Raw genomic sequence first — 23,143 nt, 5'->3', positions numbered from 1 at the left:
TGGCACTTTATTTAGCTACTGGGAGCCCAGGTCCATTTTCTCTGTCAGCCCCCAATTCAGGTTGGGCAGAGTACCCTGGAACCTTTTCCCTCAGCGCTTAAACCACGAAGCAGGCTGTGGTTCTGGGGTTGGATGCAGATATTGCATTGAGACAGGTGAAGCCTGGGAAGAGAAAGATCCAAAGCAATGGTCATAGCTTGTGAATGAGCTTAGGGTCCAGGGGTTAGAGGCAAAGCCCAGGTGAAAACCTGAGTCAGCATCACAATTGGCAATTGGGGCTGGAGTTGGGATCAGCATTAGTGGGTAGGACTAAAGTCAGGGGTATTGGGGCAGGGGCAGAGCTCACACAAAAGCCTGGAGGTGACAGTCCCCATTAGCCTCCTGCAGTTCCGCCTGGATGACCTTCCTCAGCATGCTGTCTTAGTGGCTTTCTGCAGAGCTGAGTACAGCAGGTAGTGCTGGGCGGCAGTAGCAATGCTAGGGGACAACAGCTCCATGTAGGATGGACTTCCTGGGTTCATTTCCCTCTGCTCCATTGATCCAGACCTCTGGTCTTCTAGACTCCCAGGCACTCACCTGCTCCAGGGTCTGGGCTCAGCAACAATAGCAGCAGGAGGCTGCTGGTAGGTGAGGTTCCCTTCATGCTGCTCAGCCGAGATACTTCCTTCTCTCTCCTCTTCCTCCCCTACTTTTATATGGGTGCCTTTTACCTGGGGTACCAGGTGAGTCAGAGGCAGGTGAAAATACTGCTAATCCCGTGACATTCCTGGGCCCTACTTGGCACAGACCCCTTCCTCTTCTGTCATTTCCTATGGGCTCCTGAGCCCTGGGCAGAGAAGCTAGGAGGGGTAGTGCATGATGTGGGCTGACAGCACATGACTCAGGGCAGTCAGAGATCCACAGTAGCAGCCAGTGATGGACATTCACACTCACATTCCCATAGCTAAACACTCAGTTACGCCTCACTCCATTAGCTTCACCTGGACAAACAGCTATAGGCAGAATCATAGAGCTCCAGTGATACTCAAAGTTCCACCCCCACAGTTGGGTTTTCACAATTATCCTATCACACAATCACACTAGTACACAAATTCTGATGGGGAAGTTGTTGGTGGGGTGGGAACAGGGGGCAGCCAGCAACAATTTGCCTTTATTTTCCCCTCCTCACTTCCTGCCTGATGGAGCCTGCCTGTCTTAATCAGGAGAAATTGATGGGAGTAGGTCCTAGAAGCAGGTCCCTCTGGCTGAGGAGTCTTGGCTGGAGCCAGTCACAATCAGAGCGAGAAGCTTGGAGGAGGCCCTTTTTGATGGTATTGGGGTGCATTGGGGATGCTGAGGTGGGAACCACTTTCCCCAGCAAGATGGGACAGGGAGGAAAGATGGGGTGGATAAGGAAGGTGAAAGTTCTTTGGTATCAGTTGCTGGTGTCAAACAGGTAAAAGACCCAAGATATCTTATCTTCCTGTTTATGCCTAGTTCTGTCCCAGAAATGCCTGCTTGCCAGCATTGATCTGGGGTTCCCAGACTCAGTTCCTGGCTTATTGAGACATCAGACTCAAGAGCTCAATTTACCTCTTTTGTTCTATTCAAATTGCAGCCTCTCTCCACCATGGGCCTGGAGGAAATGTCCCCTCCCCACCCAGGGCCAGTAATACCCCTGTCAACAACCCTCTGTATCTCATTCTCTTGCTGAAGCCTCAACCTCCCATCTTCTTCCTGTCCCTTCTCTCCTAATCCCATATCCAACCTTCACTCCTCTTACCCCTTTTGCCCAGGGCAAAAACTCCTCCTCTCCTTTCCAGGAAGGAGTGGCAACAAGCTGCTGAGTTTAGTGCCCCTGGCACCTTGAAGAATTTCCCACTCCCAGTCTAGGGATTTCAACCCTGAAGTCCTGTTTAGTGTTTGAAACATAAACGGAGTCAAAACCCAGTAATGCAGCCTTTATCTGGTTGTTGCAGAGGTGCCTTCTGTGGCCAGCTACCCTTTATGGGACAGACCTTCTACTGGGATAGGGATTCACACCTTCCCTGGGCATCTCTTTCTGCTGCAGGGTGGTTGCAACAATCAGGAGGGACCATTAGCTCTGATGGTAGGGACTAGTCCCCCAGCCAGGCTGAACAGCACAAGCTGCTCCTCCCTCTGGTCCAGGGTGAGGCTTGAAAGTCCTCCTCTGGAATATGTCTTGTGGATACTCAGGAATTCTGACATGTCCTGGTGAGGGGCAGGTCCAGGTCTGAACAGGGCATTCCACCTTTGACAGTGTTCTTCATGTGAGGAAGGTTCATTTCATCGTGTGAGGAAATGGCTGAAGAGCCTAGTCCATTCCTGAAAGTGGCCTAGAGGTCATTCATCTTGAACTTCTAGTCCTTAGGGTCTCTCCCCCACCCTCCAGTCTGGACTTGTGCTCCACAACTTGTGCGCAGCCATTGAGGTGTCATCGTCTTACCACAGGTTTTCTCCATCATCGGCTATCCACCACACATTTTGTGGTCTTTCCTGTACCAATCAGTCTAAAGACCTGGGAAGGCAAGAAACGATTTCTTCCGGGTATGTGCCCCTCTTTCCCCTTTGGCTTCTCCCAAAATAGGGCCAAGTCTTCTCCCTAGCCATAACCTGCTGTGGCAGGGGTAGCCTCAGGCTCAAAGTTAGCTTTGTCCCCGCCCACAAAACTGGGCTATCTATGTAACTGAATCCTCTGGTGCCTTTTCCAGTGCTTGGGCCAATCCCAAGCTGAAAGCAGGCCCTTTAGGAGTCCCTGACCTTTAGCACTTTAGGAGCTAGTGGGTCTGAGGTCGCCTAGGTGACAAGACAGAAAGGGGTGGCAGGAAGCAGTGGCCCTTGGGTTCTCCTAGGGAGGTAGCAAGAACTGCTAGGTGGGTTGATGCTGGAATCCATACGAAGCCTGGGATCATACTGGAGGAGCCAGAAGTTGGGGTATTAACTGACAGAAAGACCTCCAACAGTAGCAACTCACTTCCCTGTGGCAAGCTGAGGGAGGCAGCTTTTACAAATCTTCTCCTCCTCTCACAGCCTACTTTCTACAACTTTGGGCTTAAAATATTTCAGATCTGCTCCCAGGAAAAAATTCTTCAGATACTTGGCAAAGTCCTGGCTAGGAGGAAGGTGGTAGCAGAGCTGGGGTTGAGAGTACATAACACAATGTGGGAATAAGGTTAGGAGGAAGTCCAGGCCAGAACTTTTAGACTATTCACAGCAATGGGAGGGCAGTCACTGAGAGTAACTGGAGGCCTGACACTGATGAGGAACCCTTAGGAATAGCAGGGACCTGGTATGTAAGAGCACACACTATCTGGGCGGAGTAACTGTCCGTAAGGAAACAGCCGGCGTGGAGGGGCTCCCAGCTGGAATGGCGACAGAGGCGGCAGTCAGGAGGGCAGCACGGTGGCTTCGGGTTTAAATCTTTAATGCACCGGCTGGCTGGGTAGTGGCGGCAGGTGTGCGGCAGGGGAGGCTGCGACCTGAACGCTGGGGAGCAGGGCCCAGGCCGCTTGATAAACAGCTCATCAGGCCTCGCAGAGGCTCCAGCTTCTGCTCCCGGGGGTGCGCCGAGCTGTGGAGCGACCCGACAGAGGCCTGAGGCTGGGAGGGGATTCCCAGATTCTCCCCCACCCCAATCCATCCTCCGAGTCCGAGCCTCGTACATGCCCGGGGCAGGTCCGGGGGGTCGCAGCTCCCTCACCTCCGCTCCCTCCGCCACATGCGCAACCAGGGGAAAAAGTAGAAGCAGCCCCAGTAGATCCTGCAGAAACAAGGCAGAGCCAGGCCGGACAGGGCGGGGCTGACCCCACAGACTCCGCCAGCCGAGCGCCCCGCCCGTCTCTCGCCCGCTCAGCCCCACCCCTTGGAGGCGGTCCCCTTCGTAGCCCACGCCCCCTCCCTCAGGGGCCCTACCCCTCCAGCTCCCCCCGCCCTCAGAGAACTCGTGCCCTCCCCCCACCCCCGAGCGGCTAGGTTCCTCCTCCGCAGAAGCCCGCCTCCACTCACTCCTCCTCCGCCTCCAGCGCCACCTCGTATCTCCTCAATCCCGACATGTCCCGGGCTCCGAACGGCTCCTGGGGAGGAGCATGATTGAATCAAATATTCCCCAGTCCCTGGTCCCCTTGTCATTGTCAGGACCAGTCTGACTTATTCTCAGGTTATCGGAGGCAGGTGGCCCCGGGAAGCCTCATTGCCACATCCGACAGGGTGTGATTGAAGATTTGGGGGACACTAGACGTTAAGAGATTAGGAGGTAGGCTACCTCGGGGGTCTGGGGCATTTTGGGGTCGGGGCGAAAGCCTTTGCGGTCATGGGGTAGGATATTTGGGGCCCCGGTGAGGTTTTTTGGGGGCTGGGGTCACCTGGAGGGGGCTGAGGGGTCGGCGCAGCCTAAACTCCCGCCCTCCTTGGCTCCACCCCGGAAACAAACCGTTACATTAGGTCACAGGGACTCCGTCACACGCCGGGGGCGGGGCTGGCCTATTACCCGGAAGGGGCGGAGTCATGATTTCTTCAGAGAAGGCGGAGTCAAGAAAAATGTCACACTAGGAGGGGAAGCCAGGGTCTATCACTAACGGGGTGGGCCAAGGTTTATGACTTACACGAGGGGCACAGGAGTCTCTTTTACACAGCTCCGCTGTGGAAGATAGAGACCTCAGCATCAGGAAGCAAGAAAAGAGCTTTGGGTTGCTGACCAGTAGCTTTCCCAATTCCTTCTCCCCCTCTCCTTGGCTTCTGCCCTGCTGATTGTGTTTCTTTTCTGCCCCATTCCACTTGAATGACCTTGGGCTGAGGAGGAATATGTCTCCAGAGAGGGCCCAGGCTAGACAGGTCAGGCTATGGAAATGCTTGTTGGCTGAGAAGTCTTGGCTAAGTCACTTAATGGCCTTAATGGTTATAGCCCTTCCTCTGAGCTGAGACTTCCTGTGATTTTTGTTCCTACAGTCATTCAACAAATACTTATTGAGTGTCCACTAAGTGCTAAGCACTGTGCTGGGCATGGGGATATAGCAGTAAAGAAGGAAGGTGCAGTCTCCACCCTCAGAGAGTTTATCATCTGAATTGGAAATGGAATTGAAAGAGACAATTAGATTATTTCAACAAACCTAGCAGGGGACAGTAGAGTACTGGGGTGGAGCCTAGAAAGAGCAATTACCCCAGTGTGGGAGATGGGAAATAGCTCCCCTATTTGGTCTGGGGAGGAAGGAAGGGGGCCTTGTAGATAGACTGTAGGAAGAAAGTGACCAGAAATGGATGAAGTGAAAGTTCCCCCAGGCTGACTTGTGGAGAATTTATACACTTAGTCTCTCCCCCACCACACCCTCTTTCTCCCTCTCATACCTGTCTTTCCCTGCCTGGGTCCCGAACAGCAGGGGACAGATCCCTGGATGCCAGTCCAGTCTGAGCTTTACTGGAAACACTGCAGTCTGGGTATGGAGAAGCTGTGCTCTTGCCACACTCACCTTGCTCACTTGCCACACTCACCTTGCTCACACTCACAGTGTGAGATGCAGGAGGCCCAGTCCTTGGCTCCCCAGGGCTGTGGTGATTCACATCCCTTCCCTCAGACATAGGGCTCCTTCTGGGGCTGTCATGGGCTAACTGCTCTTGTTCTTGGGTAGGAAGGAGAGGCAAGGTCATGGGTGGGGGTCTTGGGCAGGGCCTTGGAGGGAGGAGGCAGGGATGGGGAGGGTTGGGCTTGCCCTTGCAGTGGTCTTCTGCAGTATCTGATGAAGCAGTCCATACAGGGCTGGTCTGGGGGTGTACAGAGCTGGCAGCTCTTTAGTGCAGTGAACCTGGAGTCAGGGAGAATGGAGCAGCCCTTGAACATAGCTTCCTGGAAGGCCCTGGTGTGAGGGCCAGAGGCTGGAGGCCACATCTGTGAATCTGTTTTGGAGGCTTCCTTGTGGGGAAGGGCTCAGCAAAAAGAAGGGAAGTGAGACGGTGAATGGAGGCCCAGGTGATGGAGGTGACTGGGAGAGGGAAAGACTGGTTATTCTCTATCCCTCACTCAAAGGACAGCAGTACTGTGCAGCTGTCCTTGAAAAGAGATAGGAACAAAAAGGCACCAAAAATGTTCCCAGGAATTGGGTGTTGGTTCACCAAGAGACACAGTCCTCAGAGCTGTTGGTAGCACTTAGAGCTGGCAGGTGGGTGTTAGCCTTAGGGCTTGAGGAACCGTCCGTGAGAAGGCTGCAGCCCTGACTGGAATTCAGGACACCTGTGTCCATTGCCATAGCTTTAGTGTAATACCTTTCCACCCTCACCCCCATGCACTGTCCTCTTCTTCCTCTGGACACCCAGGCTAGAGGGGACAGAGTTTCTAGAGAAAAGCCTCTAGACACAGGCCCACCTGCTGCACACAGGCAATGTATAGATTGCATGAGAATATACACAGAACCCAGGGAGCCCCACAGTGCACAGGGATACATAATCACAGGGGCACACCCACTGGGCACATGTACACTTTCAGGTTCACAGACACACTCATACTTGGGTGTTGACCTGTACTCACAAGTCTCCCTCACAGACTTCCTGATCCCTGCTATGCCCCTCACCTTACCATTTTACCCCTTCCCCTTTCCAGGGTAGACCAGCAAATCAGCATGCTGAGAAAAGGAGTGATGCAGTGTAGGCGGCAGTGGAGGATGGATAGATGGACATTATTCATCTATCCGTTACGGTAATAATATTTGCTGATACTTAAGTGCCAGGTACCATACTTTATGCTTTAAATCCTTTGTCTCATGACAGATCTATGGAGTGCTATGAGCTATGCTTTCATTCATACAAACCCTTTCCTGTACTTCTTTGCATGGTTCCTTTAGGGAACTCCTCTCCCACTTCATGTGGTCTTTGTGGGTCTGTCAGCTGCAGTGCTCTGAGGTGGCCCATTCCCTGCCACTGTGATATACTGAAGAACTGAATGTGTGTTACAAGCACTGTTAATCAGAGGTTTTCCTGAGATACGATGTTAGGAGACAGAGGGCATCTGTTTTAGGTCACTTACTCTAAAAATTTAGACCTGAGGCTTGCGGTGGCCATATTTTCTGCTGTTAGAAAAGCACCTTCTCTAACAGGAATGAGGTCCCCACACAAAAAGAATTGGAGAGAAGTCAAGTTAAGAGATGGAGATAACATCATTTGAGCCCCAGGTCCAACCAGAGCTGAAGCAGACTAAATTTTCGTAGTGGATCTAGTTATGAGGTAAGAAAAATTTAGCTTTTTGCTTATGTTACTTTAAGTTGAATTTTGTCATTTGCAATGGAAAGAGCCTTGAATGATGAGTACTGTTTTATTATCTCCATTTTACAGATAAGGAGCCTAAGACCCAGAAAAATTACATTTTCCCAAGGTTTCCCAGCTTATAAATGGCAGAATTGTCCTTTTTGAAGCAAAACTCTGATCTCCTACCTATATATGTCTGTCCGTCTATCCATCCATCCATCCCATTCATATATTTATCTGACCATCCTCTAATGCTAGGACACCAAAGGAATATACCTTGTCTCATTTGCCAACTCCAATTCTGAGGCCCGGTTTGGATCAAGGGTTGACAGAATTTTTCTGTAAATGTCCAGATAGTAGTAAATCTTTAAGGTTTTGCTGGCCATATGGTCTCTGTAGTGACTACTCAGCTTTGCTGCGGGAGCCCCAAGCAGCCATAGACAGTATGTAAATGAACAGGCCTGGTTGCATTCCAATAAAACCTTATTTACGAAAACAGTTAGCAGGGGCCATGTTTTGCCAGTCCCTGGTCTGGATCAATAGCGTTGGGAACATAAGTAAGGAGAGGGAGCATGTAGGCTTTGCGTTTACCATTACTAATCTCGTGGAAACAAGACGATTTTTATACTCAAACTCTTGTGTTTGAATCTGGCTTTATGTCCTTGGACAGATGAGGGGGGACAGGTGACAGTTTCCTCATCTGTAAAATAGGCATAATATATATCTTGTAAAGTAGTACGTGTGCCTGACTCAGGATGGGCACTCAGTGAAGGTTAGGTTCATCTCTGTTTCTCATTCATCACTTACCATGTGTCACCAGTATCAGGAAGCAGTTTCGCCACACTCTTTTATTAAGTTCACCACTCAGGATACATCCTGTTCCCCAGGTGGTTTTTCAGCCCTATGTCTTCTAAACAAATACTCCTCTCTGGGAGAAAGACTGTCCGTGTGTATCTATGTGCCCATGACTGTGTATATGTAATCATGTTTGTTTGATGTGCCCTTCTGTCCATATTGTGATTATGTGCTTAAATGTCTGTGGTGTGTTCTTTATGTGAGTGGTTGGCTGTGTGATTGGCTATATTCCTCTGTGTGTAGGAGTATGGGTATATGTATGTGGGTGAGGGTGATGGGACTTGTGCATTTGTGTGTAGGCGTGTGTTCTGGCTGTTTGTGCAAACTATCCCTTTGTAGCTGTCAACCTCATGGGTCCTGCAGCGGGGCATCCAGCGTGTAGGGAAAAGGGATTATAGGGCTCCTGGCCTGGGTGCTGAACCTCATGGGACCTGCAGAGGGCGCCTAGTGTATACAGAAAATGGGATATGTGGCTCCTGGCCTGTGGAAGGTGGGGAGGAGGGTTCTGGCCTAAGGAGGCTGGGCTGTCCTGTTGCAGAAAGGAGTTGGAAATGAGGGAGAAATCAGATGACTCAGCTCCTGAAAGTCCCTGATCCTGGGAAGGGTCTGCTTCACCCTGCATTTTTCTCCATACCCTTGGTCCATATCCAGAGGGTTCCAGCCCAGCCAGGGCGGCAGAGCTTGGCTCTTGAGTCCCAGAGTATGGGTAGAACATTGCACAGGACTTCCAGAGGTGACAGGATATCCATAATGGATGGAAGTCTTGAGCAATAGGACATTCCCCTCCCTGCTTCGTGCCCTTTGGAGCTAGAAGTATTGCCACTGCCAGGTTTCCTGAACACCCCCTCTCCTTCATTTCCTGCAATTTGGGCCTATCTGGGCCCCAGGGTTCCTGGGCCCTGGCCTGGGCTAAGCTTTCTTGGGAGAAGTGCAAAAGATAAAGGCCCCCGAGCCCAAAGCAGAAGAGGACCTATGTGGCTGGAGATGAGGAGTCCTGGGGTGTCAGAGGGAAGGCAAAGGAGGGAACTCTGCAGACCCTTGAGGATGGGTGAGGCAGGAGGGAGAACATTCCAGGTAGAATGAACAGCAAGCACAAAAGCTTAGAGGAGAGACTGTGTTTAATTCCAATGTGGGTGAAGGAGGGGAAGGGTAAGTGGTGATGGAGGCTTTGTGTGTGTGTGTGGTAGGTAATCCCTGGGGGACTTGTGGCACCTCTTGATGATGCCATGCCTAGTAGTCAAAGGTAATGGAAGACCCCTATAACTTTAATCAGGCAGGGCCCCTGGAGGCTATTATTCTTAATGTGTGAAGGTTTGGGTTCCTTAGCAGGCATATAATGTCAACCAACTGAAGTGTTAGTTGGAGGCAGAGGGAATTGAATTAAAGAGAAAGGGTGGTAAACAGAATTCTGATATTCCTGCCCGTTGGTGTGCTTGCCCTTTATAATAAGCTTGCTTTGAGGGGATCCCCTTGACCTCTTGAGCTGTGAATGTGATGCAATATCACTCATTGATTGGGTTATGCTATATGGCAAAAAAGAGGGTATTTTGCAGATGTAATTAAGGTCCCTGATCAGTTGATTTTGAATTAGTCATAAGGGAGATTACCCTGGATAGACCTGACCTAAGCAGGTGAGCCCTTTAAAAAATGTGTAGAGATAAGAAATAAGTAGCGGCAGATGCTCTCATGTTGTTCCCGAAGAAGGAAACTTCCATCTTGTGGAAAGGGCTGTGTAGCAGGAAGTGGTAGGCAGTTTCTGGGAACTCATGGCCTTAGTCCTACAACCACAACTGCCAATACCCAGTGAGTTTGGAAGAAGACTCTGAGCCTAAGATGAGATTGCAGCCCTGGCTGACACCTGAGTTCAGCCTGGTGAGACCCTGAGCAGTGGACCCAGTTAACATGGACCTGGAGTCTTGACCTATAGGAACTGTAAGATAAGAAATAACAGGTTGTTTTTGCCACACTAAAGTTGTGGTGATTTGTTACACAGCAACAGAAATTTAGTATAAGAAGGAAGTAATAAATGCTAGTTGAGCCCCAGGACAAGTTTAAGATCTACTGACTATAGCTTTTGTCCATATTTCCTTCCTGGTTGTGAAATGTCCCTATTTCTTTAACTGACTCCCCTTTTCTTTCATCCTCCCTTATTCTGTTCTTGAATATAGGTTGTTGTGGTGATATTACTACTACTTCCTACTAACCAAGATTCTGTTTTACTTCTGGTAGTCACTCACTTTTTTTTTATTAGTTTTATTTTGGTATCATTAATCTACAATTACATGAAGGACATTATGTTTACTAGGCTCCCCCCTTCACCAAGTCCCCCCCACATACCCATTCACAGTCACTGTCCATCAACATAGTATGATACTGTAAAATCACTACTTGTCTTCTCTGTGTTGCACAGCCCTCCCCGTGCCCCCCCCACACTATACATGTTAATCGTAATGCTCTCTTTCTTTTTTCCCACCCTTATCCCTCCCTTCCCACCCATCCTCCCCAGTCCCTTTCCCTTTGGTAACTGTTAGTCCATTCTTGGGTTCTATGAGTCTGCTGCTGTTTTGTTCCTTCAGTTTTCTTTTGTTCTTATACTCCACATATGAGTGAAATCATTTGGTACTTGTCTTTCTCTGCCTGGCTTATTTCACTGAGCATAATACCCTCTAGCTCCATCCATGTTGTTGCAAATGGTAGGATTTGTTTTTTTCTTATAGCTGAGTAATATTCCATTGTGTATATGTATCACATCTTCTTTATCCATTCATCTACTGATGGACATTTATGTTGCTTCCATATCTTAGCTATTGTAAATACTGCAGCGATAAACATAGGGGTGCATCTGTCTTTTTCAAACTGGAGTGCTGCATTCTTGGGGTAAATTCCTGAAAGTGGAATTCCTGGGTCAAATGGTATTTCTATTTTGAGCATTTTGAGGAACCTCCATACTACTTTCCACAATGGTTGAACTAATTTACATTCCCACCAGCAGTGTAGGAGGGTTCCCCTTTTTCCACAACTTCGCCAACATTTGTTGTTGTTTGTCTTTTGGATGATAGTGTTGCTTACTGGTGTGAGGTGATATCTCATTGTAGTTTTAATTTGCATTTCTCTGATGACAAGCGATGTGGAGCATCTTTTCATGTGTCTGTTGGCCATCTGAATTTCTTTAGAGAACTGTCTATTCAGCTCCTCTGCCCATTTTTTAATTGGATTATATGTTTGTTGAGGTGTGTGAGCTCTTTATATATATTGGATGTCAACCCTTCATTGGATCTGTCATTTATGAATATATTCTCCCATACTGTAGGATACCTTTTCGTTCTATTGATGGTGTCCTTTGCTGTACAGAAGCTTTTCAGCTTGATATAGTCCCACTTGTTCATTTTTGCTTTTGTTTCCCTTGCCCGGAGAGATATGTTCAAGAAGAGGTCACTCATGTTTATGTCTAAGAGATTTTTGCTTGTTTTTTTCTAAGAGTTTTATGGTTTCATGACTTACACTCAAGTCTTTGATCCATTTCAAATTTACTTTTGTGTGTGGGGTTAGACAGTGATCCAGTTTCATTCTCTTACATGTAGCTGTCCAGTTTTGCCAGCACCATCTGTTGAAGAGACTGTCATTTCCCCATTGTATGTCCATGGCCCCTTTATTGAATATTAGTTGACCATATATGTTTGGGTTAATGTTTGGAGTCTCTGTTCTGTTCCATTGGTCTGTGGCTCTGTTCTTGTGCCAGTACCAAATTGTCTTGATTACTGTGACTTTGTAGTAGAGCTTGAAGTTGGGGAGCGAGATTCCCCCCCCACTTTATTCTTCCTTCTCAGGATTGCTTTGGCTATTCGGGGTCTTTGGCAGTTCCATATGAATTTTTGAACTATTTGTTCCAGTTCATTGAAGAATGCTGTTGGTAATTTGATAGGAATTGCATCAAATCTGTATATTGTTTTGGGCAGGATGGCCACTTTGACGATATTAATTCTTCCTAGCCAGGAGTGTGGGATGAGTTTCCATTTGTTAGTGACCTCTTTAATTTATCTTAAGAGTGTCTTATAGTTTTCAGGGTATAGGTCTTTCACTTCCTTGGTTAGATTTACTACTAGGTATTTTATTCTTTTTGATGCTATTGTGAATGGAATTGTTTTCCTGATTTCTCTTTCTATTAGTTCATTGTTAGTGTATAGGAAAGCCACAGATTTCTGTGTGTTAATTTTGTGTCCTGCAACATTGCTGAATTCCGATATTAGTTCGAGTAGTTTTGGAGTGGAGTCTTTAGGGTTTTTTATGTACAATATCATGTCATCTGCGAATAGTGACAATTTGACTTCTTCTTTACCAGTCTGGATTCCTTGTATTTCTTTGTTTTGTCTGATTGCCGTGGCTAGGACCTCCAGTACTATGTTGAATAACATTGGGGAGAGTGGGCATCCCTGTCTTGTTCCCGATCGCAGAGGAAAAGCTTTCAGCTTCTCGCTGTTCAGTATGATGTTGGCTGTGGGTTTATCATATATGGCCTTTATTATGTTGAGGTACTTGCCCTCTATACCCATTTTGTTGAGAGTTTTTATCATGAATGCATGTTGAATTTTGTCGAATGCTTTTTCAGCGTCTATGGAGATGATCATGTGGTTTTTGTCTTTCTTTTTGTTGATGTGGTGGATGATGTTGATGAATTTTCGAATGTTGTACCATCCTTGCATCCCTGGGATGAATCCCACTTGGTCATAGTGTATGATCCTTTTGATGTATTTTTGAATTCGGTTTGCTAATATTTTGTTGAGTATTTTTGCATCTACGTTCATCAGGGATATTGGTCTGTAGTTTTCTTTTTTGGTGGGGTCTGGTAGTCACTCACTTAAAGTTAGGCATGGCTGTGTGACCCACTTTGGTCAATGAAATGTGTACAGAAATAGTATGTGCCATTTGTGGATAGAAGCATTTTAGCAAGGGTTCTCCTTGCTGTATTCTATGGCTGGAGTGATCATGGGAACATGTGCTGAGTTGAAGGAGTATGCCAAAAGATCAACGCTGCCTGAGATGCTGAGCTACCACGTGGAGTACCAGAGACCGACCAGACCCGCAGTAGGCTTGGTGTGCATGGAGAATAAAATTTTGTTGTGTTAAGCCTTCATAACCTAGCCTATCCTTACCAATCAGGTTTGCTGATAGTGGTTTCCAGGTGTTATAGAATTGAGAGATGAGACTACAACCAAACTAGAGGAGAAATGGACATCAGCCTGATTTAAAATTAGGTTTTGCTATGGACTGAACCGTGTACCCCCAGAATTTATATGTTGAGGCCCTAACCTCAAAATGGCTGTATCTGGAGATAGGGTCTTTGGGAAGTAATTTAGGTTAAATGAGGTTATATGGGTAGGGCTCTAATCTGATGGGACTGTGGCCTTATAAGAAGAGGGAGAGAGATTTTTGCCTCTGACATGGGAGGACACAGTGAGAAGTTGGCCAGCTGTATGCTAGGTAGCGAGCTCTCACTAGAAACCCACCATGCTGGCACCTTGATCTTGAACTTCTAACTTCTAGAAGGGTGAGAAAATAAATTTCTGTCATTTAAGCCACTCAGCCTATGGTATTCTATTGTAGCAGCCCAAGATGACTAAGACAGATATGGTAATTGCTGAGGCTCTGGACAGTTTTTCTTTGGGGAGAGGTGAATTTTTGGTTGTATAAGCAAAAGTGATATTATGCTGGGTAATACCATTAAATTTCTAAGAAGTCTAAGGTTTGGGAAAAAGGATGTATGTTGATGTTGGATAGCTATAGGGTGGATAGTAGAGGTATTTATCATTTTTTTCACTACCCACAACCTTAATGCCTTTGTATGTTTGAGGAATTCCTACTATATTAGTCTTAGTTACCAATAGAGCTTGCCTTCCATCATAGACTTCCCAAAGATCACACTAATTTTCAAAGCCCCCTTTGCAGTTAGGACTTGGGCACATGACTTAAGTTTGGCAATCAGAAGCACCTTCCAAGGACTGTGAATAGGAAGCTAGCAATGATGCAAAGGAGTAGGGTTAATGGAGAATCCATTGGTGGTAGGAGTGGTGGCAGAAGTGATGTCCATTTTCCAGGGGCAGCTGTGGCTGTGATTTCAGAAGTGGAGTCTGGCAAGCTGAGCGCCTAATATTTGTGGGGTGGGGCCTTGAACTGAGGCTTTAGAAGGCCCCCATGGGGCATCTCTGTGTCTGGGCTCAAGTGCTGGGCTCCTGCATGAGGCCTCCAGCTTTTCCTTTTGTTTTTCCTGGTTCTTCCTGACAAGCCAGGCCTGGCAAGCCAGGCTGGACATCCCAGCCCTCAGCCTTCAGTTTAAGTACTACCAGTGAGACAGATCTGGGCTAAAAGCTTTGCTGTGCCACTCACTAGTTGAGTGGACTTGGGAGTCACTCTGTCTCTCTGTGTCTCAATTTCCTCATATATGGAATTGTACTAGTAATCTCCATCTCATAGTGTTGTTGGAGGATGCAATAATAGAATGCCCATAAAGGACTCAGCTTGCACCCTGGCACACAGCACCCCGAAGTAAAGGCTTTACCTATTCCCTGAGGGGCTATTCCTCAGACCTGGCTCTGCTGTATTTTTACTTCGGAGGGAGTCAGCTCATAGAAGTAGTATGTGTAATAGCTAAAAGTGCAGATTTTGGAGCCAAACTACCCAGCTAGGCCCCCCCAGCTCTGCCACTTTAATAGCTGTCCGTCCTGGGCGAAATGCTTAACCTCTGCACCTCGGTTCCCTCAGCTGCAGTGTAAGGATGATCCAGAGCAGTGCCCAGAGCTAGCAGTGAGTAGGATGCCACACAGCCATGTCCTTCCATGTGACAGTCTCAGGGGCCATGGAGGAAGCTGTTTGAACAGAGAAATGTTTGCTTATTCCCACACAGGGGCTATTGAAGGAAACTCCCCGCTTGGGAGTCCTGCTCCTTTGTGAGAGTTATTTCCAAGGTTTTCTGGCTGTTTCTGAGTTTCCCGGAGGCCTGAGAAGGGGGGTAGGGGGTGAGGACTTACCGAGAAATTCAACATGAGATGATGAAAATATGATCAAAACCGTATGGGGCTGGCTCTGACCAAATGCTTACCCACACAGTGGGGACAGCCCCAGTATCTCAAGAACTGGATGTGCTCCAGGTGTGAGTGGTGGGGGGGCATCATGGGAAAGGGCCATGTTCGATTCCATTTTTTGTTAAACAAATGTGTACTGAGGCTTGCTCTATGCCAGCTTCTGTGCAGAGCAAGGTTGGCAATGGAGATAGATGGACAGGCCTGTCCCTTCCCTTGGGAACTCTTATCAATAGGACAGGAAAGATGGAAGGTCTCTGAGCAGGAATGTCAGGTCCCTTTAGGGAGATGCTGGCTGTTGGGACCACAGGCTTTGGGGTAGGGAGGTACCACTCAGCTGCTGGCCTTAAACCTGGAGTGGGTGCCATGTGCCTAGAGAGGAAGGTGTCTACCTAGAGGCAGGCAGTGAGGCCTCAGGGTACTGGTCGGGGGCTAGAAGCCCATGCCACCCCAGAGAGCTGGCAGCTTCACTATTGTCAGGTAGGCAGATGGGCTTCTGGCCCACCAGAACTCAGGATAAATAAAGACACAGCACTCATCAGTGAATCGGTGAAACGGAGTAGGTGTTGACTAGATGAAGTCTCAGTGCTGAGAATGTTTGAGCGGGTCGGGACAAGTTACAGATTGCTGGGTCAAGCCCTCATGTAACTGGCAGGAAAGTAAGGAGGTAAAATCCAGTGACCAGGAGGGGTTGGTGGAGAGAAGAAGAGGGAGGGGGAAAGCTGGGATGAAAGGCACTGGCTGGAGGAGGGTGGTGGGGTTGCTGCCTGCTCCCTGCTGTACTCTGTGTGCTTCCCTTCAGCTTCCTCAAAATTCTTCATTCCTGAGGCCTCCAGAGTCCAGCAGGGGGCTGTTCACTCCAAGCCCCTTCACTAGCTCCTGGATTATTTTCTCTCTTCCTGAGCCTCAACTTCCTCTTTGTTCCCAAGGGGTGGTCCCCAGGGCCTCAGGGAATAGGGACATTTCTGTATGTGCAGGACTTGGGGGAGTCTGAGTGAACGCTGGGATTTAGCCTGAGACCCAAAGATTCATGAGCGAAGTCTTTGGAGGGACTCTTAAGTTAAATCCCCCTTACCCACACCTGACAGGTGGGAGAACTAAGGCCTTGGATTGGGGGGGATGAGGAAAGGACATGACTGGAGTTCCACAGGGCAGGACACAAACAGGACTGTGGAATTGGGGCTGGGTGTTGAGCTCAGGATTTGTTCCTGAACCCCTCCAGTGGCAGTGTCAGGGACATGGTGTTCAGGGCCTCTGTCCCAGTAACACCTTCCTCAGGGCTCATACACACACACACACACCTCGGTATCTGGGTATTCCCCCAAGAGTCCAGAGGGAGGGTTTGTGGCCACCTCCATGGCCGGCTGACCTCTCCTCTGCTTCACTGGGAACCGAGAAGGATTTGAGGCAGTGTGCTCCCTTACCCCTGTGTTTGTCCTCTGTCTGTTGGTGTACAAGATACAGGGTCCAAAGAGTGTCCACAGCTGGGACCTCTGGAATTCCATGGTTGACTGACTTAATGGGTGGATTAATGGATGGACAGGTGGGTGGATGGATGAATGGATGCAAGGAAAGCTAGATGGATGGATGCATGGGCGCCTGAATGGATTCCCCTAGGAGCACAGCTGAACTTCCCAGATAGCATTGTTCTTGGAAACTATCCTCATCCCACCCACTCCCTGTGACTCCAAGTCCTGGGATATCTGAAGTTTTGAATAATTACTTCTAGGTGCAAAGGAGAGGAAGAAGTTGCCATGCTGTCAGCTCAGTGAGGAGGGGCTGGCACAACTTCTTCTCTGCTGCTCCCCTTCCCAGGCCTGCCCAGGCTCGGTTTTGTTACCAGATGAGGCATATCTAGTATGATGAAGGCTCTTTTCCTAGGCGAGGATGCTGAGTCCAGCGTCCTAGCCATCCAACCCCAATGGCACATACTTGCTGCTCCCAGTGGGACAGGCCTTTAGAGGCCATAGCCAGGAGCGTCAGCCAGCTTCCCCAGGAGACTTCCCAAGGACAAGGAATTCAGTGCTCCCGAGAGCAGGGCTTTCGTCTCCCGAGCTGAGGCTCTTTCCCTATTACTCCCTTGGTCTCCATGTTGCCTTGGCCCTGGCACCCATGTGGGTGGCTGCGGGGTGGGGTGGGGTTCCTCCTTGCTGAATCTCCCTAGCTCCCTGGCTGCTCCTTCCACCCTCTCCTGCTCTCTCCTGCGCCCTCTCCTGCTCTGCCCTCTGGTTCTAAGGTTTGTCTGTCAGGATCCCTGAGGAGGTCGGCCCCATGATAGCCCGGATACACAGAGCAAGAGAGGAGGGCTGGCCTGGAGGTCAGATTCTATATGAACAGATGGGCCCTCACCACTGGCTGCTGAGCCTTTCCTTGCATATTTATTCATTCTCTAGACAAATATTTATTGAGTGACTACCTTGTGTCAAGCGGTGTGCTGGACATAAGGGTAACAGTGGAAACCTAAGTAGACACAATCCACGTCCAGGAAAGCTGATAGAGTAGCAGTTGTAACTCAGTGGGATGAGTGCTGCAAGGGGAGGTGCAGGGGACCCTGGGAGACTGGGAGGGAAGGAGGCCACCTAACCCAGCGTGGAATCAGAGAAGACCTTCGGAAGAAGAGAAAGAAGAGTGTTGCAGGGGAAGGAATGCCGTGGCTGGCTGGATGCCTTCCACCCAGGCAGTAAAGCTGGGTCTCCTGTTCTTCCCCCGCCCGGCCGGAGAGCTGGTTCCCACAGCTCCCTTCCCCCCAGTGACACCCAATCTCTGAGACACCTGGATGCTTGAATACTGGGAACACCTGCCTTTCAGAGCAAAGACTGGGAGCAATGAGTTTGACTTATTCAGGGAACTGACTCGCTCACTCAGGTTTAGCATTGCTGAACCGTGGATAGGGCTGCGAGGAGACAAGAACTGGGGTGCAGATTGTGGGAGCAGGTCCTGAGGACACAGGGTGTCAGGGGGCGGTCCATGAGGGTGGTGCTCAAGCTGCAGGATGGAAGTAGATCCTGCCATTTCATCTCCCCCTCCCTATCTTGATCCTCCTGGACAGACAGCAGACAAACAGATCTGTGGGTGCCAGTTGGACTTTATTGGAAGTACTGCAGTCCGTGTGGAGAAGCTGTGCTCCTGCCACACCCATGCTCACTCATGCTCATGCTCACACTGACACTCCAGGCCCTGCTCTGGCTGGGCCAGGTCCAGTGCAGAGGAGCAGGAGGCCTTGTCTTCCCTTCTGGTCCTTGGCTCCCCAGGGCTGTGGTGATGCACATCCCTTCCCTCAGTCATAGGGTTCCCTCTGAGGCTGTCATGGGCTAACTGCGCTTGTTCTGGGGGAGAAAGGAGAGGCAAGGTCATGGGTGGGGGTCTTGGGCAGGGCCTTGGAGGGAGGAGGCAGGGCTGGGGAGGGTTGGGCTTGCCTTTGCAGAGGCCTTCTGCAGTCTCCGAATGATGCGGGCCACCCAGGGCTGGTCTGGGGGTGCACAGAGCTGGCGACCTCTCACAGTGGTGAACCTGGAGTCAGAGGTCAGAGAGAAAGGAGCCTTGAAACTCAGCTGCCTGGAAGGCCCTGGTGTGAGGGCCAGAGGCTGGGGGCCATATCTGTGGACCTGTTTCAGGGACTTCCTTGAAGGGGTTGGTCTTGGCAAGGAGAAGAGGGATAAGTTGGGGTATCAGCAGCAGCTGATGGGGGAGAAGAGGTTAGACATGCTTCTCCCATAACTCACACAACAGCAGGTACTCTGCAGCCATCCTTGAGGAGGAGGTAGCGAAAGGCTTGCACGATGTTCCCAGGGATAGGGCGCTGCTTCACAGTCAGGCAGCAGTCTTCCGTGTCATTGGTACCACCCAGAGCTGGGGTAGGAGTAGGGGAAGAAGGCAGTGGCAGGACACAGGGACCCTGGAGATGGGTGGGGGGCACAGCCCTAACTGGGATCAAGGACACCTGTGTGTGTGGAGGCTGCTAGACCTGGTTTTCAGCCAGTATGCATCAATACACGGGGACTGGTTGCCAAGTGTATTGAAGTACTGCGGAGCTGTTTGGTAAATGACCACTGCCCTGAGCCCCACAGATACTTTCCTGCCACTCTGATTGCCCCAACCTCTCTCCCAGGACCTCTCAACTTCCCCACAAATGAAGAGCTAATGCTGGTCACAGCATGATGGACAGGGGAGGTGGGATAGCAGGATGCTGGGGTTAGAGGACTTCTGAATTGCCAAATATTTTGAGTGTTGCTCAGTGTCCTGCCTCAATGTCTGCCATTCTCCCCACCTTCAGCTAACATACACTGTTCTCTCCTTTGCCTGGGAAACTGAGGCAGCAGGAAATAGTACCCGAGAGAGAGGGGCAGCCACAGGCACTGGGATACACCAAGGGACAGAAACACTGGAATTCAGAGGCCCAGTTACACCCACACCCACAGGCACATGCAGAGCATGGGGAACCCCCAGATTCACTAAGACATGGAGACTTACTTGTGGTGTCCCTCCTGTCCAGCACCAAGTGGTCTAAGATCTAGATAGTTACCCCCTGCACTGCTCCCACCCAAAGCCTCCCCTCAGCCTTACCAGGGGAGGTCCAGAGAATCAGCAGGCTGAGGGTCAGGAGTGTGGCAGCGTGGGACGCCATGGAGGATGGCAGAGGCCGACTGACAGCACGTGTGTGAGCGTCAGCGACTCTGGGCTTGTGCCGGAGGCTGTGAGGCTGAGACTCGGCTGGGAGTGGGAGGGCGCAATGGGAAGCCCAGAGGCGTCCTGTGGGGCCTGAGTGGGCCTGAAAGAATGAGTGTGGAAGCCTGTGTGAGGCTGTAACTGCCTCCTATTTATGGCCCAGGACTTTCTCTTTCTCTGCTCAGAAATTCCCCTCCACATCTATTCTGTGGATTCCCCTGCCCCCCTCTTTCTGACCAAACTTGACCCTGCTCTCCCTCTCCTCCCTTAGCAGCTCCCCCTTCTGCTTTCCTTGGCTTTGGCTCTGAGAATCTAAGCAGTCTGCAGTCTGGCCAAGAGAAAGGGACCTTGAGAAGTCAGCTCCAGAGAGAGGGTCTGCACTGTCACCTCACTGGGGGCATTTGTATCAGCCAGAGGGCTGGCCTTCAACGGTGATGGTCAGGATGGGGGGCCAGAGTGAAGGAGCCCCCCCTAGCTTTATCCTTCAACCTCACCCTCTTCTCTTCTTTCCAGTGCAGGTGGTGGGGAAGAAGACCCCTGGTGCCCTCAGAACAACCGGGAGCCTGGGGGAGTCTCCCAGGTCATCACAGTGCCTGCTTTTGATCATCTGGGAACCAGTCACTCCCTTGGGACAAGCAGAGCTGAAAGGGAACGTTCCTAGGAAGGAGGCCCAGCACCCTGTGCCAGTCTCAGACCTCTGGGATTCAACCTCCTGGCTCAACAAACACTGCCCCTTTCTCTATTTACCATGTTCATATGCCCAACACCTGGTCAAAGGAACAGCTGGAAGGAGCCTGGCCTGGAAAGCCCTTCATCTTTCCCCTCCTCTCAATCCTGGGAACCAAGAGGGGATTTCTAAGGAGAGGGGCTGGCCAGCTCATATTCAGACAAATCCCCAAATTTCAAGGAATTGACATGTGGGGGAGGGGAGAAGTTATTTCCCATCCATATAAGACCAGAGGTAGACCAGAAAAGGTGTCAAAAGGGGAATTAATATGTGGGACTCCCATTCAACACCCCCACCCCCATGAGACCTGGACACTCTTCTGGAAGGTGGGGTGGATATTCCCCCATAAGTTTCTGACTTATCTTTCTTTCCATCCATTAATAATAATAACAGTAATAGTATTTTTTTTGGTATCATTACATGAGGAACATTATGTTTACCAGACTCTCCCCTTTACCAAGTCCCCCCCCACATACCCCATTAGTCACTGTCCATCAGTGTAGTGAGATGCTGTAAAGTCATTAGTTGTCTTCTCTGTGTTGCACAGCCCTCCCCGTGCCTCCCACACACACATTATACATACTAATTGTAAGGCCCCCTTTCTTCTCCCCACCCCCTTATCCCTCCCTTCCCATCCAACCTCCCCAGTCCCTTTCCCTTTGGTAACTGTTAGTCCATTCTTGGGTTCTGTGATTCTGCTGCTGTTTTGTTCCTTCAGTTTTTCCTTTGTTCTTATACTCCACAGATGAGTGAAATCATTTGGCACTTGTCTTTCTCTGTCTGGCTTATTTCACTGAGCATAATACCCTCTAGCTCCATCCATGTTGTTGCAAATGGTAGGATTTGTTTTCTTCTTATGGCTGAATAATATTCCATTGTGTATATGTACCACATCTTCTTTATCCATTCATCTACTGATGGACACTTAGGTTGCTTCCATTTCTTGGCTATTGTAAATAGTGCTGCGATAAACATAGGGGTGCATCTGTCTTTTTCAAATTGGGCTGCTGCATTCTCTGGGTAAATTCCTAGAAGTGGGATTCCTGGGTCAAATGGCATTTCTATTTTGAGCTTTTTGAGGAACCTCCATACCGCTTTCCACAATGGTTGAATTAATTTACATTCCCACCAGCAGTGTAGGAGGGTTCCCCTTTCTTCACAACCTCGCCAACATTTGTTGTTATTTGTCTTTTGGATGGTGGCGATCCTTACTGGTGTGAGGTGATATCTCATTGTGGTTTAATTTGCATTTCTCTGATGACTAGCGATGTGGAGGATCTTTTTATGTGTCTGTTGGCCATCTGAATTTTTTGTTTGAAGAACTGTCTGTTCAGCTCTGCCCATTTTTTAATTGGATTGTTCACTTTTTGCTTGTTGAGGTATATGAGCTCTTTATATGTTTTGGATGTCAACCCTTTATTGGATCTGTCATTTATGAATATATTCTCCCATACTGTAGGATGCCTTTTTGTTCTATTGATGGTGTCCTTTGCTGTACAGAAGCTTTTCAGCTTGATATAGTCCCACTTGTTCATTTTTGCTTTTGTTCCCCTTGCCTGGGGAGATATGTTCATGAAGAAGTTGCTCATCATTATGTCCAAGAGATTTTTGCCTATGTTTTTTTAAAGAGTTTTATGGTTTCATGGCTTACATTCAGGTCTTTGATCCATTTTGAATTTACTTTTGTGTATGGGGTTAGACAATGATCCAGTTTCATTCTCTTACATGTAGCTGTCCAGTTTTTCCAACACCAGCTGTTGAAGAGGCTGTCAATTCCCCATTGTATGTCCATAGCTCCTTTATCATATATTCATTGACTATATATGTTTGGATTAATGTTTGGAGTCTCTATTCTGTTCCACTGGTCTGTGGCTCTGTTCTTGTGCCAGTACCAAATTGTCTTGATTAACAGTAATAGTATTTTTGATTATTTACTTTGTGCTAAACTCTGTATCAAGGACTTCATCACTATTTGCTTCACTTCCCCAACAAAATTATGAAATAGTTTTTATTATCTTATTATCACCTCTGTTTAACGCATAAGGAACATGATGCTCAGAGCACACGGCCACACAGCTAGTGTCTTGAACTTAGGTGTTTTTTGCTCTGAGGTTTACATTCTTTATCACTATATCACACTGCCTGGCTGCCAACCGCCCATTGATCAATGAACAGTGCAGAGGAGGGAGACACTATAGATAGCATGCCTAGGTTGGGGTTCCGATTCCACCATTTGCTAGCTGTGGGATGTGCAAGTTATCCAGCATCCGTGGCTTAGTATCCTTATCCATAAACTAGGAATGGTAATAGATGTGCCTCTTATGATCAAATGAGGTACTCTGAGTAAAGCCCTTAGTTTACAGCCTGATGCATTATAAACATTCATTAAATAAACCAACTACTAAACAGTAACCATTATTACTATTTAATCCTTTCATTAAGATGTACATCAATTCATCTATCTACTCATCTTTCCATGTGTCTTGCCAATGGGTTTCAGCCCCAGGCAAATTCACTATGGATTCAATGAGACCAAAGAAAATGACAGCAAAATGTTCTTGGGGTGAAGGGGTTATATCCATCTTTATTTCCAGGT

At 48.8% G+C, this 23,143-nt stretch overlaps 3 protein-coding genes and 1 long non-coding RNA gene across 4 annotated transcripts; 1 reads left to right on the top strand and 3 right to left on the bottom strand.

Moving 5' to 3' along the window:
• Positions 1-15: 15 nt before the first annotated feature.
• CCL27 (C-C motif chemokine ligand 27) lies at positions 16-3,407 on the bottom strand. The gene is given in 5 exon segments (XM_017657544.2): positions 16-110; positions 113-162; positions 347-421; positions 423-477; positions 577-3,407. Coding segments are annotated over 5 exon segments (342 nt in total). The 5' UTR covers positions 644-3,407.
• LOC108395358 (uncharacterized) lies at positions 3,408-4,441 on the bottom strand. The gene is made up of 4 exons (XM_037009854.2): positions 4,362-4,441; positions 4,006-4,073; positions 3,701-3,760; positions 3,408-3,571 (listed from the first exon to the last, which is right to left on the bottom strand). The coding sequence occupies exons 2-4, from the start codon at positions 4,050-4,052 to the stop codon at positions 3,415-3,417; spliced, it is 264 nt and encodes an 87-aa protein (XP_036865749.1). The 5' UTR covers positions 4,053-4,073; positions 4,362-4,441; the 3' UTR covers positions 3,408-3,414.
• LOC118970812 (uncharacterized) lies at positions 4,050-22,959 on the top strand. Its single transcript, XR_005058958.2, has 4 exons — positions 4,050-4,252; positions 6,587-6,682; positions 7,080-7,206; positions 20,334-22,959. It is a non-coding gene; the product is annotated as an uncharacterized lncRNA (long non-coding RNA).
• CCL19 (C-C motif chemokine ligand 19) lies at positions 18,223-19,966 on the bottom strand. The gene is made up of 4 exons (XM_017657567.3): positions 19,719-19,966; positions 18,878-19,004; positions 18,572-18,665; positions 18,223-18,481 (listed from the first exon to the last, which is right to left on the bottom strand). The coding sequence occupies exons 1-4, from the start codon at positions 19,777-19,779 to the stop codon at positions 18,467-18,469; spliced, it is 297 nt and encodes a 98-aa protein (XP_017513056.1). The 5' UTR covers positions 19,780-19,966; the 3' UTR covers positions 18,223-18,466.
• Positions 22,960-23,143: the final 184 nt, after the last annotated feature.

This window comes from Manis javanica, chromosome 2 (assembly GCF_040802235.1).
Source record: "Manis javanica isolate MJ-LG chromosome 2, MJ_LKY, whole genome shotgun sequence".
NCBI lineage: Eukaryota > Metazoa > Chordata > Mammalia > Pholidota > Manidae > Manis > Manis javanica.
The sequence above is the reverse complement of the archived record's forward strand: the minus strand, read 5'-3'. Positions and strand labels throughout refer to the sequence as shown.

Bases quoted from the DNA above. Each gene is read 5' to 3' on its own strand.
- LOC108395358 (XM_037009854.2), bottom strand. From the start codon at position 4,052: ATGTCGGGATTGAGGAGATACGAGGTGGCGCTGGAGGCGGAGGAGGA. The intron at 3,761-4,005 runs GTGAGTGGAGGC...TTGTTTCTGCAG, and splicing joins GCGCTGGAGGCGGAGGAGGA to GATCTACTGGGGCTGCTTCT. The intron at 3,572-3,700 runs GTGAGGGAGCTG...GTCGCTCCACAG, and splicing joins ATGTGGCGGAGGGAGCGGAG to CTCGGCGCACCCCCGGGAGC.
- CCL19 (XM_017657567.3), bottom strand. From the start codon at position 19,779: ATGGCGTCCCACGCTGCCACACTCCTGACCCTCAGCCTGCTGATTCTC. The intron at 19,005-19,718 runs GTAAGGCTGAGG...CTCCTACCCCAG, and splicing joins GATTCTCTGGACCTCCCCTG to CTCTGGGTGGTACCAATGAC. The intron at 18,666-18,877 runs GTGAGTTATGGG...CTCTGACTCCAG, and splicing joins TGCAGAGTACCTGCTGTTGT to GTTCACCACTGTGAGAGGTC.